The following is a 15,597-nucleotide window of genomic DNA, read 5'->3' as shown; positions in this document are numbered from 1 at the left end:
TGACATGGTAAACAAATGTATATTTTATTCTATACAATATTAAACGGATTTACAAATGGAATATGCCGTTGGAAATGAGATTTCGCTCACATTCTAACCTCCTGAGCAACGTATTCTTGTCCAATCAAATGAATTATTCCTGTTTTTACTATATAGATAATTCCAGAATTACGTCATCAGCAACCATATTTGTGATGTGATGGTAGATTTACCGTTGAGTTTATATGATATTTGGAAGTTGAAATACATTCTTTGAATCTCAAGATACTGTTACAATAAATGTATACTTAAACATAACGCAAATCAGGCTTTCCGTTAGTATCTATATTTGTAATATAGAAGCTAATTTTCTTCCAGTGTGCCTTGTACAAAATGGTTAGTTTTGGTGGTTGCGTATAGGAGAAATTGTCAGAATGTTAATCGTCCAGGTAAAATGGGCAGAATATCGTCTGTTAATGATCATATCGCGAAGCATCTATACTGATTATATTCTAGCAACAATTATAGTGCATGGTGGTGTTGGGTGGGTGGGTATTTAGTATGAGTTCTTCCAATATATTTATGGCCTTGCCATACGAAATAAACACATACTCAAGATATTGAATGAGTAATAAATTATGAAATTGTAAAATCTATGAATATAACACAAATTCGATAGAAACAGTACACACAAACATCGCTTTTAATTCTCTTTAATGTTTGATGAGCAACTGAACGTGCAAAAGGGGAGGACATTTATCAGACTGGCAATTTACCACATATAGCAAATAGCTTCACTAAAACATTATACAATAAATTAACCATGCAATGTCACTCTTAGTGAGTGTCAATTGGAATAAACATCACAAGTTATTTGAAGAATGAAATATGTTTCATTATAAACAGTATTGAAAAACGGTTTCATACTAATAGTTTCGTTTCTCAAAAGGAATCAGCATCTTGCAAATCGTTGTAATTACTAAATTATTTTTCAAGAGTTTCCTATTTGCAGCCATTTCTAGCCATATATTTATATTTCAAGAGTCATCACAAATAGTTACAGTTTGAAGAGATAAAAATTGTATTGACTGTTGATTTTGCAAAAATCTTAAAATGAAGAAGATGATTGACAGTTTTACAGTCGCAATTATTGTCAACTTAAATATAGTTGTCATAAAAAATCTTTAGGGCAGAGGTTCTATTTTTAGCCCTTTATGTAGCACATATAATTCACATCGCAGGACAAATTATGAACGTAATCAAAATTTCATGTTTATTAGGTTAGTCTTATGTTCATAAAAAATAGTGGTTTTAAACAAAAATAAATTAAATATATTTAAGCAACGTAGCTAGTCCGTGTCAATGTTCATGAGGTTTTGCTAGACTGGTTCTTTGTAGAATAGACTTTGCTAATGAGCGAAACGTCAGACGTAGGGAACCGGAAGACCTAGAGAACATACATATGACCTAACGAAGAGATTACCTTGTGAATGAGATATATGAAAGTCGTATTCAAAACAGTAATCCTTTAATCTTGAAAATGACAGCATGGTCGTTATAAGTATGTTTCTTGTACAGTTTTGCCCGTGAACGCTGGTGACATTTGTACGTATAGCTACTCCTCCAGTAGGTATTGTGATTACGGTTGCTGCGGTAACATCTACAGCACTTACGATGGGGTTTGTTGTAGGTAAGTAACATATTTTACTTATCACGACTGCTAAAAGAGTTTTTGTCTGTCCATAGTATTTTGAATGAGTTATTTGCTCATAAGCAGTTATATTTTTCTCATACCATTTCTACTGTGATGCTCCAATTAACAATTTGCAATGAAAAATCATTTATATACTCAAATCATTAGAAACATCAAAAATACATATTCATATAATCCCCAGAAAATATAAGCTGTTTAATATGTTTGATTTGTAACGTAGTTTCCATATTACTTGCTGTGTCTTTTTCATGCAACCCGATTATTCAATCTCTCATTTTTCATGGTTCAAGTGCGAGTTGTGAAAGAATAAATAATAAAACAGTTCATTAGTAGTAATAAGTGTGATAATGATAAGTGTTATAAGATCCATTGGTATCAAATAGTTTGAAATAGACTTGATATTTACTTTATAATATCAACAACAACACTGATCTGTAACTTTTCAAGTAATGTGTGTTTGAAAACTTATTTTAAAAACTATTGCTATGAATGCTTATCTTTCAGTTACAGGGTGGATATCCAGTTACAATGTGGGTGTATATCTTTCAGTTATTATGTGGCTGTCTATCGTTCCGTTACAATGTGGGTGTATATATGTCAGCTACAATGTGGCTGTCTATCGTTCAGTTACAATGTGGGTGTATATCTTTAAGTTACAATGTGGTTGTCTATCGTTCCGTTACAATGTGGGTGTATATCTTTCAGTTACTATGTGGCTGTCTATCGTTCCGTTACAATTTGGGTGTATATATGTCAGTTACAATGTGGCTGTCTATCGTTTCATTTGCAATGTGGGTATATATCTGTCAGTTACAAAGTGGCTGTCTATCGTTCAGTTACAATGTGGGTGTATATTGTTAAGTTACAATGTGGGTGTATGTCTTTAAGTTACAATGTGGCTGTCTATCGTTTCAGTTGCAATGTGGGTGCATATCTGTCAGTTACAATGTGGCTGTCCATCGTTTCAGTTGCAATGTGGGTGTATATCTGTCAGTTACAAAGTGGCTGTCTATCGTAAAGTTACAATGTTGGTGTATATCGTTAAGTTACAATGTGGGTGTATGTCTTTAAGTTACAATGTGGCTGTCTATCGTTTCAGTTGCAATGTGGGTGCATATCTATCAGTTACAATGTTGGTGTATATCGTTAAGTTACAATGTGGGTGTATATCTGTCAGTTACAAGGTGGCTGTCTATCGTTCAGTTACAATGTGGGTGTATGTCTTTAAGTTACAATGTGGCTGTATATCGCTCAGTTACAATGTGGCTGTCTATCTTTCAATTACATTGTGGCTGTCTATCTTTCAATTACATTGTAGCTGTCTAACTTTCAGTTACAATGTGGCTATCTTTCAATTATAATATGGCTGTTTAACTTCAGTTACAATGTGGCTGTCTATATTTCAATTCAATGTGGCTGTCTATTTTTCAGTTCAATTTGGCTGTCTAACTTAAAAGTTACAATGTGGCTGTCTAAATTTCAGTTCAATGTGGCTGTCTAACTTTCAGTTACAATGTGGCTGTCTATCTTTCAATTATAATGTGGCTGTTTAACTTCAGTTACAATGTGGCTGTCTATATTTCAGTTCAATGTGGCTGTCCATATTTCAGTTCAATGTGGCTGTCTAACTTAAATTTACAATGTGGCTATCTATATTTCAGTTCATTGTGGCTGTCTAACTTTCAGTTACAATGTGGCTGTCTATATTTCAGTTACAATTTGGCTGGTATCGTAGCTGGCGCTGTGATTGCTGGTCTGGTTGTCATTGGTGTCACTATAGCTCTCATCGTCTTCTGCTGTGCGTGTAACTCTGGTACACGCAGAGGTCGTGTCGTAGCCGTTCAACCAACAACCACTGTACAGACTAATACCATGTATCGTAAGTTAAAACTCAGCTTACATTTACTCACTTGCACGTCGTCTATTGCAAGGCTACGGCGTCAGCAGTTATCTGGATTCTGTCATCAAAAGTTTTTTTAAAAACATCAGGAAAAACCCACACAGACACACTGTTTAAAATTAGTAATTAAATTGAAGTATATATTTATGGATATAGTTGGGTGGGGTATATGCACTCTTGTCTTGCCTGGAATATAAAAGCACGCAATTTATGTTGCATGCTTAAAAATAATGCGTATATATTTGCTCATGATTATTATCTTATCTCGACAAAAAAAAGCGTTGATATTCTCAATATTATTTCTACCAGGAAAATATATGAAACTTAATTGATGTGATAGGCACTTATTTACGAGATACCAGATGTTCATGCCAGACGTTCGTGTGTCCTGTCACATACATACACTTACAGACATTCAAACACGCACACACAACACAAATATGGAATTCACTAATGATTATATGAAAGAAAAGGCAAAAGTAGTTCCGCAGTTGTAAACCGTCTGCAAACGAGTGGTGTTTTACTGAATTCTGTATCAGGAAAAAATATCACTGTTTTGTCCATTAATTGAATTGTCAATGATTTGATTTTTCTCATGCTGAACAAATAAAAGAAAAAGAAAAACCGATTAATTCAAATTACTGTTCAAAGCATAACATATTTTCGTCTGAAGACTCACAGTAAAAAATAACACCAAACATCGCGGGTTAACAACACCTTGCCGAGAGTGGCCGAGTGGTCCAAAGCGCTCACCGTTACGAATCACTGCTTTCTCACCTCTGTCTGCGTAAGTCTGAGTCTCAGGCTCGGCTAACGTTAGTACGTGAGAAAGCTTGCCAGTAGTTTCTCGTGGGTCGGTGGTTCTTCCCGGGGTTTTCCAGAGTTCTTCCTCCACCAATTATAATGGCAGCCATGTATAGCCTATCTTGTGCTGCAAAATGGCGTTAAACCATACAACAACAACACCTTGCATGCCCTCGCCAGCCCATATACCATCACGACTAAGATTTACCAAACATAGATGATACAAAGTCGTCGGTACGTAGAATACACACTTGCATGTCGACCAAATAATTAAGTCTCATCTTACCACACGGTCATTCCGAATTTCTACGAAAGTAATGAAGCTATATAGACTTAATTATAAAGAGAATTACAAATATACACTGTTCGGAAATTATACAGGAGAATGTTTGATAATACGAGGCAGAATAAAGAATAAAAATAGCATCGTACAGGTGACTTCATTTTATTGTATTATGTATATCTATTTTTATTGCAACTCTTGGTACATGATTTTATTTAATTTTCGTAATTTTTAAATATGGTTGTAAACTGTTTTTATTATCGTTTCTTATCAATTGTGTACGTGATTTGAATTTGCTTAGAAAGCAAATTGCGCAGTATCTATAAATAGGTGTTTAGATACATGTTAGCAATTAGTAATAATGATCTTAATAATAAGACTTAAAATGGTGCCTTTGGCGTAGTTTCTCGTTGACTGATGGGATATGGAAGTTTCGAGAATAATTATTTGGTTTCCCACTGGTTGCGTGAGGTCACGTCAATATGCTTCGTTCGTCAAAAAACAATAGTGTATATTGTCACGAGGCGTCTATTGCGAAGTAAAATCACAATATACGGTGTATGTAAATAGAAAAGGAAACATTGAGTTTAATTCCGATTTTTGGAGTCAACCACATATATATAAAGATTCAATGGGCAGTGTTTAAACCAGCTGCCAATTAACAAACACATCAGAATAAACACCACAATGTTTGTGATGTGACCTTTTAAGTTGAGCATACCATGTGTCTTTCACAACTGTTATGTGGGGAAAGAAACGTTTATACTAATAGTGACATTTTTATAAAGATTTGTCGGATATGTGTATGACATTCTAGAAATTTAATCGCTGCCAGCAGATTAACATCCATTTCAATGAATAACTCATTGTTCAATATAAGTTTGTACCAAAGTAAATTATCTACCTTCTTCGCAAAAACAAAATTGATTCATGATTGCAAAGGTACTAGACCAGCTATATTGAAACTATTGCATACATTAAAAACAGAAATAAGAACCTGGTGCGTTGTAGAAATGTAAAGCTTTAAACCAAATCTCTCGAGTTGGAAATTTAACAGATGAATGGCTTGAACAGCAAGCTTAGCTATAGTTAAAATCATATACAAGTGTGAAACAAAACGGTACCAAAAAGTTTGAGATATTTTTGTTTTAAAATTGTTTAATAATTTTGTGTTTAAAATGCGAAAGGCAATTATCAGCATAAAGTAAACAATAGATTCAACATGATATAATAAAATACGTCTTAATTTAAGACGAAATGATTCTTTGTTTGAATGACATTATAAAATAGAGATTTCTACTAAACGTAATGAATTAAGTCAAAACTCAAGCTAGCCAAACAAACTCATGGTGTATTTATTGTTGCAGAGCTGTGCAAACAGCTGATGTATGAATTATACCCCAATAAACTGAAAGGTCAGTATGGTGATATGATTGAACTATTCATGTCTAACACTGTGTATCGGTGTTTCTTGTTGAAACAAACAACGTTTAAATAGACGTTAGAGAGGACATAAAGTTTTATAACAATATTGACTATAGAAAAGAGAATGTTATTAACATCCTTCCAACGAACTCAAAAAATCCTGGAATTTTAAAATTTGAGTTTAATAGCAGACAGATAAGAGAGTTCAGTGTTTTAAAGTCTAGCGTTTATGCTTATATAAAACTGAAACGACATATAGCTAGCAAAGACATACAAAATGTGGATGCAAAATTAATACGTATTTTGCGATATTCGACTAATGCATGTTAGTCACAATAACCTTATCATGCAATGAAGCTGCTCATGTAAAGCAATCGCATTAAACGCATAGTATCAAAATAATAGGAACTTCTTTGGTTGGCATCGTAAACACGCTACATTTCGGTCTCTTGAGTGCCTTGAAATTTAATTGAACATTTTGCCTCATCAAACTCTATTGATAATTTGTTCAAAATATATATAATCTCTGATTTCATTTTATCTTGAATTAAGCAATTCTCTTTAAAAACAGTTCCATAGCATTCTTTTTTCACTGACAAACAGAATCGACCTATCCACGTTCCCTCTATACTTTTTCATTCTTTAATTATACTTCTTTACTAGCACCGATAAATATATCTCAACGTGTCTACCACTCAAATTTAGCTTTGTTAAAAAAAAAAATCCTTTTCACGTCTTCAAGATTCCCAAAGTAATAGAGCATACAATACTGTTAGTTCTAGGGTAAAAATCAACCAGTAAGTATATTAAATTTCTCTTGACGATGCGTCGTATATTATTATTATTTTTTTTTTATATTTTTTTTTGTCTTTCTTTGGTCTTTTGTCAGAAACAAACTTTAACACATCAAAACTACCGGAAAATATTTGTTGTGCTCAGTCTATAAGAAATTTAGTGCCACATATCTTTAATCAAATTAATTCATTTAACAAAAAATCATTTTATGGGGTTCATTCAAGTACGATTATCGCTGCTTTTACACTAATGTTTTTATAGGTTAATGTTGAAACGAAATAAATGCACATTATGTTCATCTTTCCAAATTATCAGTTGGTGTAAGTGTGATTACTTTGTTTAACTCTGCTAGCAATTTTATGTTAACTGTCATGTATCATGTGATCGTAAATAAGTTTCAAGTCAAACCGGGTGCAGCGAATGTGAGTGTTATAATTATTGACACTTACATTGCTAATCGAACACAGTTCTTTACTTCTATATACTTCGCCGCCGATTTGTAAAGTACTTCAAAGTACTCTCGTGCTCTCACCGGTCAATTGTTGTTTTTTACAGCACCAGAACACACTTCCGGCCCATATTGGACGTATCTAGGATATATTCATGACATGTGTAGTGGCTATACCTATGATATTTCCTCTTATCATCTTAAACATAAAACGAGTCCATATTTGTATTTGTCATCCTTAGATTTAACAACTGATTCCGCACTAATCGTATCATGCAAATGTTTTCCATCTCTTAGACTTTGCTGCCTCTTTCGTTCTCTCCTTTGCGCTTTTCCAGTCGTAATATTAAATCAGAAATCCTTAGTAGGTGCATAGGGAATAGTCGATATTCGGGTCCTATGTATTTCTGAGGCAAACGGAATCATGCATTTCTTCGCAAACACATTAAACTGTACAGCTTCTGTGTCCATTCTTCCATTATCAGGAACCCTGATCTCAAGCGCCTAAATATTTCACTCGTTCTACCTTGTTTAATTTTGTTTGTCTTAACTAGCACAATAGCCATATATCTTTACCTATGGTGAAACCGTTGTGGTTATTTCATTTCAAAGGACTGTTACTTCTGTATAATATTGTTATGCTATCCATGAGCATTCTATCTAAATTGTTTACGTTTACATTGTTTGCGTATCCTTGAAAACCTGTTCAGTTGCTGATGGCCAGCCACGTATAATCCTCAATAAATATTTGAAAGAACTTAGCGGCACGTGGGTTATTATGATAAATATCTTTCTTTTGCTAGTCATGTTATTAATTACAGAACATGATTTTGCACTCAACTGTAAGGTTTTAACAGTTTCGTCAGGTGAATGTCTGCTAGATATTTGTCAGGCAACTACGAACTGACCTGGAGTAAAAAGAAAATGGAATATCAGCTACGTAATTTCCTCAATGCCCATGCTTGGCGGTGGATCATTTGACACGTTAAACAGCTTCGTTGAATGATTGTTGTAGGCAATATCACATTCGATTGCGTGGTGCAGGGTAAAACAGATTTACTATATTTTTTAATGCATTAATGGAAATGTTTATCGACGTAGTTTATTTTTTTTCCACTTCGCATTCTCGATTCGCATGAAGTTTAACTTCTACCTTTTCCAATAAAAGATTTTGCTGCAGCTGTTTGATTCTACAAACTTCGTATCTTTAAAAAATTCGATGTGTTTGTGATGCCTGATTACGTTTGTATTGCGATTACACAATTGAATTTAACGGAATAAAGTTTTCAGTTTACCTTTAATCTCTTCTGCATATCCCTTATGTTTAATGATTATACACATTCAGTCGCTTTGTCTTTTCTTCTAAAAACAATTTTGTTAACTATGTACACGTCATCTCATTTGTCATCTCATTTGTCATCTCATTTGTCATACAGAAGTAAGTCTTCTACGTTATACATGTCCTCTGTATCTTCAGTATTCGAGTCTTCAAGTTTGCATAATAACTGACTGCCTACAAACATGAGCCAGATTGCTAATATTTTATCAGTGAATTTGGTGAGGTAACCATTAACTAATATCATTCAGTATTATTAAATTTTGGCTATTTCATTAATTTTGAATGTTGGTGTATAAGTGTGTTAGTCGTTAAATAACTGGATAAGAGAGATCCGTAGATTTTTATCAGTGTGGGTTTTCTTTTTTCTTGTTTTCGTCACTCGCTTTGACTGGAGATATGTCTATTGACGTGTAAAGTGTGCCGCTGTATATTTCAGTTAGCTTTGACCAACGTCAGCCAGTGCGAGGATTGATGTTCACATTCAATTCATATTTCCTCTCCCCACAACAAATGACTTTGTACCCAAGTAAATTCCAAGTTGTCAGTGCTTTCCTTTGAAATATTTCATGTGCTTAGCCACTGTGTGCACACTTAATCTTGCTTTGTTTTCAACACATTCTGATTCTGTCTTTGAGGACTATATGTATATTGACATGGCAAAGTTGACGAGATCTTCAAATTGTGCATTACATTTAGCTGAATAAAAAATGTGTATTGTTCATATCAGATGTGTTGTTTAAATATTCCTCATTCTGCACAATTTTCATCTTGATTTCATGCTTAGAACTAATTATTTCAATAGTTTCATTTTCGAAAATAATTTGAAAATTTGTATGTTTCCTGAAACATTGCATGGCATCTTTTGTGATGTGTTATTCTTCTTCTTCTTCTTGTTCTTATTATTATTATTATTATTATTATTATTATCATTTCAGTTAACACGTATTCTTCTGTGCCTCCACCTTATCCCGGATATTATGGACCTGGTTACGTTCAACCGTTGGGTATGCAGCAACCCCCACCGTACGTTCCCACTGCCCCGCCATATCCACCACCACCTCCCAAATATTAATATGGTTATTTGTATATTAGCAATGTTTGTACAGGGTTGTCGTTGCACGAAAACAAATGAAATGAATTCTACAATAAGATTAATTTGGTTAACCGTTCAATAGTGTATAATCGTGCAAGTGAACTTTAGGATTTCTTTTGTCTTTGCGTTGAAAGAAGGGTTCTACAGTTTGGAACATTTTATTTTAGCAGTGTTGTTTCGGTAGTGACAATCAGGAGCAATTTCTTCTCTTTCTGAAATTTGTTTGTTTTGCTTACTTTGATCTACTCCTTATTATGTTATTTAAGTGGAGATGATGCCAAAATGAGTTGACTGTATAAAAGTGTGGTATATTTTGTGAAATTATGGTATTAATAATGTAAAGTCTGTTTTGATGTTATGATATTAATAATGTGCATATCCTCTTTCATATTGATATTTGCGTTTCTGTTGAATCGTTTTGCAATCATAATGTTCTTACATTTTCTTTGTAGACAATGAATTGTGAACGTTGTTGATGTTGATGTTGTTGTTGGGGATGTGTTTGAAATTATTCATCCCTTTGATAAATGCCAAGAAAAGTACTGTTTGGCAACTCTTGAATAAAGGTTAACACAAGGCTAGCCATATTATGCATATGTTCATAGGGGATAATTGTATACGTCTAATCTCTCGAAAGCAACATTGAAGCGATTTCCAGCAGTCTCATCTCAATAATCAAAGCAAGGGAATGAATTCCAGCGAATTTTGCACCGTTATAAAAATAGACTGATAGAGATGGAGAGAGAAAGAAAAAAGAACAGAACACAATAGGGCACAAACACAAATTTCATGAAACAGAATGTATGGAAAGACTGCGTATAATTCTGCTGCTTACTCGCTTTCCGTATGTCCCTTAAACACTTTTATCACAAGTGTGATATTTGGACCCTCTGAACACTTTTGACTCCCAAGTGTCATTTCGAATGTTAGACCTATGAACCTACTTCACATACGTTTTCCCGTACGACCACAAGCATAATTCTCATGTTAATTTAACCTTGACCATCAAGCCTATGGGTTTACTTAACTTAGGATTTCCTGTACGAACGCATATTGAGGTCAACTCGAACACTATTGCGATGTCACACAGTTGCGGTCAGCCAATTGCAGCACTGTTACTGCTTGTCCCTATCAACCTGTTCCATATTAAACCTATTTAAACTTTGAACATAGGATTTCTCGTAAGCCCAATCCTCCTCCTTTGACCCCCAGTTCGTCCTTATTACTACTGACATGAAACACATTCAGGTGTGAATACAATGATATGTAGTGCGCATGTGGGCACATGAACTGACTCAGTTACGCATTCACTTATTCTATAAGAACAACTCTACTAGATTATTGTACAAATAACCTCGTTCGTACCTGAATATATTTCCGACGAGAGTAATCACACTGATGTATACCAGCTCAATGCATTCATCATAACTGAATGTATCTGATCCGTTCACCTACATAATGCATAATCTGAAGCAGACCATATTCTTTTGATAGCATGACATTAGAGTGAAATAGGCCTGAATCTCTATACAAATTAGACAAAGTTACGAAACATCCAGCATTTAATTCAATTCTGTAACATACAACTGATAACACGAAAGAACACATTTTTATTATCATGTACCCCCACAACTAACAATCGTCCTCATAGAGTGGAAAGCTTTCTGATGTGACTCATGTTGTACGATGACGATAGAGAGAGAACTTTGGCCTTTAGGTACTGTTATCGCGGTTACATCATCGTCCAGATTATTAGAGGCAAAATAGGTTCCACACTGCCAACACATCATGAGATATTCAGTATTTCTAAATAGACAAAGGTAAAAGTAAATCACGCCCGGTCAACGCTGTTCGTGCAACGAATCATATTCACAATTGTTTCATACATAATGCACACACTTTTCGCAAAACTCAGTTCCATGACGCGTTTTGCAGTCACTCACAAAAGGATATGAAAAATCATTCACATCATTTTGAAAAGAAACCACTGATATAAATAAAATAAATAATTTCAAGTCATGATAGTATGTTGTTGTATATAAATAATGAAAAGAATATATTCAACAACTTGAATTGAAAAAGGTTGCACTGAAAAATCATACCAAAACAGAAAGGCGAAAACATCAAGAAATATAAAGCAAACGATAGGTGTGGCATAATTCCATCATATAGCGAATAAATGATTCAAAGAGAATAGTTATACTATTTTCAAGTTAGTGAAACGTTTAAACAGATGGACAGTGGTTTGAAAAGGTTCAAGCATATTAATTAGAAGGGAAATGGGACAAATGAAGGAAGACATCAAATACATCTTTACTAAAGGAAATAAGAGACAAAAAAGCAGAATGAACAAAATAGAAATTACGAACAACTTCACGTGTAAACGTTTTGCTTATTTATTAGCATCGGATACATCATAAACAATCTTTAGGCATAGCTTAAGACTCGATAAGATCAAAATTTACATAAAAACGACAAAATACTGACTGTACTTCATTTAATAATGTTTGTTAAAAGCAATTAAGCACCAGACGAAATAGATGAAATCATTCAACCAATGCATTGTCAAATAGACAAGTGAAACGTTTAGTCCAGTTGGAAAGAAAAAGTAGCAAACTACTGAAGTGACGGAACAAACTTTGATTGCAATCGTAAAGCAATATAGACCAGAAACATATAAATAGTAAATAGATGCAATATTTGTATGCTATCTATTTATATTTCCCTTTAAAATTGTTTAGAGTGCAATAAACATTTAATTGAGTCATTTAGATTGTGTGTATTATATAAGGTGGGAGTTTGCGGCACATCAGCAGGTGTTCTTTTTAGAAAAATCAAGTCATTAGGCATGAATTGTATTTCATCATTTGGATCGTTAAAATAAAACCTTTGAGAAACATATGACACGCTATGAATGGTCAAGGTTCAAAATTTCATTCTTTATAGTCTAGATCTGTATACTCGCCTGCTAATTGATCATGGTAGATGGTCTCGAACTTTAGTTTTAATTATTACCGCTATGGTACACGCTAAATTGGGCAGGATTGTGTTTTCACTGTGGTAGCATACATTTATTTGATAAAAATGTTTTTGTTTTTGTTCCTCTGTGAACCCGATATTTTTTGAATGTTTGGTTTGAATTCTTCGTACCCTATATAAAACATTTACCCAGAGCAGCAAACTAATTTAAGTACAACTATTGGTCGTATATTTTGGGGATATATTTAACATACAAACAAAACGTTTGATTATCCATTATATGTTATTTTCGTACACACTGCATTCCGTGACTGTTAATATAACACATCGAAAATCTTACTAAATAACACATAACTATTTACTGGTATTTATAGTATTTTTAATTTTACTATTGAAGCTATCAAGTTTTCTAGAATGTAACAGTACTTTTCGTCAGGATAATTGTTCTACTATATTAAAGAATGAAACAAGTTGTATATATGTTTCCTTCGCAATGTGAATTATATGTGATGACTGCAGTTTTGTTACTTTTTATATTTGTAGACTTTAGAACCACCACCCTGAACCATGACTAATCCAGCAATGCATGTTTGTATCTCTCTGTTTCAACAATTCTAAGGGTTTAATGTAGTTCCTTTCACTTTTATCTGGCACATATTTGCTTTCCTCTAGCTTTTATGAATCATAATCATGCACATTTACATATCTACCAAATACCTTTGTAATTTTAAGAAATAATATCTTCTATTTTTTCGAATATACTAAATATGCTCACAGTTTAAAGTTGATTATTTACTAAGTCTGATCTTTAGTTTTATTGAGTTTGAACAATTATCTGTTTTTATCTTTTTGTTCAATGTTATTGAAACGTATATGCAAATCTTGATTTTTTTCGTCCTAAAACATTTACCCACTTATATTTATTTTAAATGAATGTCTAAACCTTTTATTATTAATTCTCCTTATTATCTAATCCTATTTAAATTTCGTGTAATTATTTGAATTAATTCTTCGCAAGCTATGAAACGTATTATAGCATTGCAACTTTTTGTTTTGCTTGTTTTGTATTCATATGTAAAAATTGATATTTGTTTTGATCGACTGCAGCAGAAATGTCAAAATACAGAATTATGTATTATTAATGTACTTCCTATCTCTGGAGTCCTATTGTTAGGGTGTAAGTTTTTGGATATCCACTGCAACCCATGATAGACCTGTTTTTGACACCAGATATTTATATACACTCCGCTGTGGAACATTTAGCTCCATGTATCATGTATTTTCTTTGTTCCTATTTACATGTTAACTCCTGTGAACGTATTGTATGCACATTGACATTGTGGTACGCTGCTCGTATACGTATGCCAAATTTGCATATTTTTTGTTAGTTAGGTTTTTAATTAACATGTTAAACCAAATGACTGTAATTTTTTATGCGCACTTTTAAATCACTTTCTTAATTGTGTTGCTTATATTTCTTTTATATATAACAATCTTTTATCTCAAAAGGTAATTGATCTGTTTTATTATATATGCTGATCGCTACACTTAACGATTTGGTTCTCATTAACAGAGAAAATATCTGACAAGAGCCACATAGCTTTCTGTCTGTATCACAATTTTACTCCTAGATTAGGGGGTATCAGCTACTATTCAAGGACGATAGCAAGAGCTCGTTCCATTCTTACACATTCTTCCATTCATATCTTTCTTTTAGGATGTAAAATTTAGTTGAATTTTTCATATTTATTTAAAATGAGATCATATTATTTTTTGTGCCACCAAATATTTATTTCTGAATTCAATGGTGTGTGAATTCAGCACACCTAATGTATGGTCATTCGCTTAGATTGGGTTGTTCCAAGGCAAAAAAGTGCTCGTGTTTAGTTAAAAAAAAAGAACAACAAGTGATTGTGTAAGAAACATAAATTACTTTTAAACTTAGGAATCTGAAATTTATTGAGGGTTGACCTTTCGTGGAGATCCGTAATATAAGGGTAAGTGGCATACACTCCATATACAGCTTGTCACTTTGGGTTTCTATCAATTACTACGTCGTTATCTGACGTTAAAAAGCAATAATAATAATAATAATAATAATAATAATAATAATAATCTTCAATCATATCTAAAAAGAGATTATTTCAACTACACGCATTTGCTTCAAATATTGCCAAACCGTTACAAGGGATTCTCTGACACATTACTTTTTCAGCTTGCCCTTTGAAAGAGAAAAAATAATTCAAAGATATATAGTTAAAATGCTCCAATTAATACATTCAAAATAAATGCGCTTAACTCTCAGCTGCAACTGAATTGTTAATGAAATGAAACATTCTCCCTATATTTATGTAGGAATGCTTTGCTATTAGGCTCAACCGTCCATTTTCCATGTGACAACTATGTGGCCTAAGACGAATATAAAATATATACAGTATAAAAAATCTAAGATGCTGATTATAAATTTCACAATTACAGATTAAACGTTTATAAATTTCAACATTTTCAACTTTATACTTCATACAAACGTAACGCGATTAACGATAACGTTATAGAATCCTAAACTCAAGATACGTATCTTCATTTATGTGATGTGATGTGATGTGATTTGATTTTTGACGTAGCTTTAACAATTTTTCAGTCATATAGCTACGATGTCTGCAATGTGGCAGTTTATAGTGATGTCTAGTTATGGTTGTTGTTATGGGGTTTAACGCCATTTTTCAGTACACGATAGGCTATACATGGCGGCCAGTATTAATGGTGGAGGAAGAACCCGGGAAAACCCTGGAAAGAACCACCGACCCACGAGAAGCTACCGGCAAGCTTTCTCACATA

At 33.4% G+C, this 15,597-nt stretch overlaps 1 protein-coding gene across 1 annotated transcript in view; it reads left to right on the top strand.

Moving 5' to 3' along the window:
* The window catches only part of LOC149773343 (uncharacterized), a 17,169-nt gene extending 2,106 nt beyond the window's left edge, over positions 1–15,063 (top strand). Inside the window, exons 2-4 of the mRNA XM_089946398.1 lie at positions 1,558–1,669; positions 3,406–3,572; positions 9,623–15,063. Of these exons, the coding sequence (XP_089802524.1) occupies positions 1,558–1,669; positions 3,406–3,572; positions 9,623–9,759 (416 nt within the window). The 3' untranslated portion in view covers positions 9,760–15,063. The remainder of the gene's footprint in view (positions 1–1,557; positions 1,670–3,405; positions 3,573–9,622) is intronic.
* The last annotated feature ends 534 nt before the right edge of the window (positions 15,064–15,597 follow it).

Source organism: Sinohyriopsis cumingii, unplaced genomic scaffold (genome assembly GCF_028554795.1).
Source record: "Sinohyriopsis cumingii isolate HCF-2022 unplaced genomic scaffold, ASM2855479v2 utg000646l, whole genome shotgun sequence".
Classification (NCBI taxonomy): domain Eukaryota; kingdom Metazoa; phylum Mollusca; class Bivalvia; order Unionida; family Unionidae; genus Sinohyriopsis; species Sinohyriopsis cumingii.
This window is presented reverse-complemented; position numbering and strand designations above follow the sequence as displayed.